Source organism: Battus philenor, unplaced genomic scaffold, assembly GCF_028537555.1.
Source record: "Battus philenor isolate CCGP_79_NKW_IND1 unplaced genomic scaffold, ilBatPhil1.0.hap1 SCAF_24, whole genome shotgun sequence".
NCBI lineage: Eukaryota > Metazoa > Arthropoda > Insecta > Lepidoptera > Papilionidae > Battus > Battus philenor.
Genome location: NW_027181687.1, coordinates 12084347 through 12088898, shown reverse-complemented (window position 1 = coordinate 12088898; position 4552 = coordinate 12084347). Strand labels below are relative to the sequence as shown.

The 4552-nt window shown below is 34.0% G+C and overlaps 1 protein-coding gene and 1 non-coding gene across 2 annotated transcripts; both read right to left on the bottom strand.

The window, feature by feature from the left end:
• Positions 1–377: 377 nt before the first annotated feature.
• Gadd45 (Growth arrest and DNA damage-inducible 45) lies at positions 378–2170 on the bottom strand. Its single transcript, XM_068768084.1, has 3 exons — positions 1910–2170; positions 1320–1536; positions 378–941 (listed from the first exon to the last, which is right to left on the bottom strand). The coding sequence occupies exons 1-3, from the start codon at positions 1969–1971 to the stop codon at positions 723–725; spliced, it is 498 nt and encodes a 165-aa protein (XP_068624185.1). The 5' UTR covers positions 1972–2170; the 3' UTR covers positions 378–722.
• Positions 1582–1653, bottom strand: TRNAD-GUC (transfer RNA aspartic acid (anticodon GUC)). Its single transcript has one exon. It is a non-coding gene; the product is annotated as a tRNA-Asp (tRNA).
• Positions 2171–4552: the final 2382 nt, after the last annotated feature.

The following is a 4552-nucleotide window of genomic DNA, read 5'->3' as shown; positions in this document are numbered from 1 at the left end:
GAATTAGGTTATTTAAATAAAAGTTCGTTTTAGTTCTTATAGCATTAGTGTATAAAATTCTTCAATAGATGTCGTTTTTTTAAAAGTAATAGTGAAATAGAATGTTTATGTATTTTTTACGTTATATTATTAATATATTTATGGACATAAGTTTTTATGTAATAGTCAATGAACTCTTATATTTTTTTTCGCTCAAATTCTATTAAGTCCCCGGAGAAATCCAGTGTTCTACTGTATGTTATTTAAATTATTTGTTAATTTTGTAATATTTTTTTTGGAAATAATTTGTGAATTCAAGAATATAGGCAAGATTTTGACACTAAATTCTTTAACGGCGATATAAAAATAAAACCAATCAGATCTCTAACATTGCACTTTATTAAACATGATTATCCATATTAACAATTTTACAAAATTACAAAAAATCATCAAGTTTCTCCCATCACATCGTACAATACCAATATTTAAATCAAACAAAGCCATATTGGCGACATGCGACTAAATATACAAGGCATTACATTTAACAATAGATATATGCGTTTAGCATTTACAAAATCATCGTCTCTATACAAATGTCTGTACAACCAAATACATAGTGAATTAATAAGTCCACAGGACAATGGCTATACTAGTTGAAGCGGTAAACGCAAGACCGACAATCGGTCATAAACAAGACCCTAAGGTCAATTAAATTCTATCCGCAAAATTCCTTTTCGAAGAATTCACTTCTCCGGTAACTTGATCACGGGAACTTGGGAGGTGCTCCAGTTATTTTCGCAGTACTCTATGAGGTCCCTCTCGGAGTCGGAGAGAATGGAGAGGTCAATCTCCTGACTGTCGCTAAACGGATCCGTGTAAGGATAGTGCACCAAGATGCAACTGAAGTCTGCACCTCCAGTGCTGCAGCCGAGCATTCTTTTTAATTTTGACTCGGAATCAACCTGTCAACAATAGAAAAGATTATTATAAAATTTGTTTAATAAAATATAAAACTGATTAACCAAATATTTTTTGTCTAGACGTTATTATAGATTTTTTTAAAAAAGCATGTCTCATAAAATATGAATCAACTTTGTATACGAAAATTTTGTGGTACAAGCTTATTTTTTCTTCTCGTATAAAAAGAAGGCGTACCTTGTTTTTTTTGTTTTTTAAAAAAATAACGTAAAATATTAAGGTAATTATTACAGTTTTTAATTAGACAAAAATATAATGCAATTTTTTTTTAATATTTAGATGCATTGAATTTAAAATTCAAGAGTTCAGTAATCTCACATGCACCAATTTTACCACAAATTAGAAAAGATGGCTAAACATACCTTGATGCTATATATGTCATTCTCCACACAGAAGGCCTGCAACAGGACTTCCTGCATATGCGTTGCACTGTCTCCAGGAGGCGCTTCTGTGGTCACACAGAAAAGAGCTCCATTGCAATTGTTGGACAAGTGCTGGATGGCTGGGAGGAGTCCCACTGTGAGGCGTTTCTCCACGCATGCCCTCCTCAGCACGGTTTTGATGCACTGACTGACTGGGCTGTGAGCAAAGAAAAAAATTATTTAAAAAGTTGACAAAAAAGTTCTCCCCGGCGGGGAATCGAACCCCGGTCTCCCGCGTGACAGGCGGGGATACTTACCACTATACTACCGAGGAATGTAATCAAAGTGTTTAAAATAGTGATTGTATTCAACGTTGATTATTATAAATATATATTTATTTAGATAAAATATTAAAAAGAACTATTATTAATTAATTTTATTTAACAATTTCACAATGTTTGTTAGTATCAAAGCATGCAAAGATTTCAACATATTTAATAGGTTGTTATGCAACATTACTTAACTGCATAATAAACTTGATATAATTGTTCATTCATAAACTAAATATTTTAATCAAAATTACTAGTTACCTTTTAGCAGCCATTCCACTGAAGGACTCCACTTTCACAGGGACAACCGATTCGTCGTACATTTTGCTTTTCAGATTTATACTCTTCAGGTTGTATATTTCACTTATATTAGGCACAATCCAATTTGTGTTCTGAATTGTCACAGTCACTTCGCACTGATGGCTTAACCACCTTCACTGATCAGGAACGAGGACAACGTTCGAAATATGTCACAATGTTTTCACAAGTTCGCGCGCTGATGCGACGTGTTGTTACTTCCAGTGCTGGTACGAAAGTGAGGGCTAGTGAGTCATGAGTGTGTTTAAATACTACGTGTAAGCACGCGCCGCATTATCAATGTGTGTGCGGGCGAAGTTCCTCGAAATCCGAGCGTGTGTAGAGTTCGCTAATCGGATTGTAATCGATACGTGTGTGTGTGTAACATTTCTCCACTATATTCAAGTTCGTTATTCCACGCGTTATCGACCATTTTGTTTTGATCTCAGTTGCCGCTTGTCCGTTATCAAAGCGTGTGTCAGATGCGTGATGTTGCCTCCGAGAGCCGGTTGAAGGTTATCTCATTGGCGGAGTTGACTTGTGTGCATTCGTTTTCCGTTTACGCTTGGAAATCCCAAGCGGCTGGGTTTATTTGCGAGGGAAACAGTTGAGCGTTGTTTCCAAATTGTGTCGCCTGTTCGGACAATGTTATAGACTTTGCCCCTGGGTTTGTTTACATTGCGGATAACAGAAGGTTTTTAATTACATTGCATTTTATTTATTGCAAATAACAAAAGCTTTTTATTGTATTTAGGTCACTAGCTTGATAGCGGTCGTATTGGAGGACTTATAATTTAATGTATTTATTGCGAAATTTATAAATTAGATGGTACATAAAATACTAGTTATAAAAACTTTTAAAAAATCTGAAATTTATTTCTTTTGTTGCCCGTATTAAAGAAAAAAAAATTAAGAAATCAGCCCTTATATAATTTTAAATTATACATAATTATACTGATTTTTATAAAAACAAAAATTTACAGTTATGATTTGTAAATTTTGATATAGATATTGTAAAAGGATGTTAAAATCTACGGTCAAAAACAACGGCATAATATTTGCAAAAAAAAAGTTTCAAAACATGTCCGAACACGCTCGGTCCGGCATCTCCGTGCCGCCGCCATTTTGTTATGCAAGACCACTTTCTAAGTGTCTAGATTTGTTTACATTTATTTTACAGTTATTTATGAAGTATTTTATTTATTTTATCATATTTTACTTTTTTTTGCTTTGATTTCTTATACATTATCGATCCTCACGACACGTTGGTCATATTTAGTATCCCTAAAAATACGACTCGTCCTACAAGATATATTTGTATTGCATGTATTATGGGAACCGGAAAGTAATGTCGTTAACTTAAGAAAGCGACATTACTTTCCGGTCTCCCTAATATGTTTTATAGGTGTAAACATGCGCATATGTTTTTACTTATAATTTTATTTTTATAAGTGTGTTTCCTTACAATAATTAAATAAATAAAGGCATGCGCACTGCAGTGATAACTACTTCTGGCAAAAATTATCAAGTGTACTCCATGTAACGGTTGAGTGATGGTAAATGATCGTCCGTGTACCGCTTTCTTAGGTTATCAATGTATTTATTTATTAATTATACAACAAATTGCGTTTCGTATGATACACGTGTTTAACCCATCACCCATATCACAGGACAAATACATTTGTTGTTATACTTGTAGCTCATTCTCGTGGCAACTTTTCTTGGTAACAGGCGTAACAACATATGTAATATAAGAGGTAAAGATAATCGATGGTAGAAATACAATTGTACATACAAATATTAATTTAGAAAAAAGAAATTAGACATGACATTCGATAGGATTGTAGTAGTGAAGAAAACAGTAAGACATAAAAATAGAGGAAAGGATGTTAAGGATTAGAGATGAAGAATATGTGCACATATTTGATATCAAGAAAAGAAAAGAAAACCCATGTGTACTACTACTACACGGTCAGTATTTTCTTTCTTATGTTAGTAGAACTGTCCATTCGAAAAACAAACGCGAGATTTCAAGCAGATTCACACCACAAGTCTCATTTCATCCCTTGCACGTCTTAACAAGCGTTGCGAACAACGGTGGCGCCTTGCAAGTTTCGACATGTACTAAATATGGAACATGCATGCTTTTACCTTTTTACTTGTTATTGACACCTGAAATCCAGCCAATGTTTAAACTCTTTTCTAAGCAGATAATTTTCGTGAAACCTATTACGAATTTTGACTTTCATATTTTTGTCACATTAACCTAAACCCCCGTGTAGTCTGTTACCCGTGGACCCTACCTAACTAATTGTATAGCTGATCAGCAGTTCCATTCATATGAAGACTTCGAAAAATGGCTTCATTAGTAGATAGCGCCGGCAAAATTCTGACCTCTTCCCAGAGGTAGAGAATCTTAAACATGCGGAATTGTTTATTCCCGAATTTAAAAAATAAACTCTCTTAAGAGCCTTCCGTGGTCCTTTACCTGTACGACTTAAACTAAGATTAAAAACCAACCTTATTACAACAACAAAACTGGAACAACACCAGCAAATATAAATAACGTATATTCCCATACTATTTGAAAGCGAAGATAACTATGTG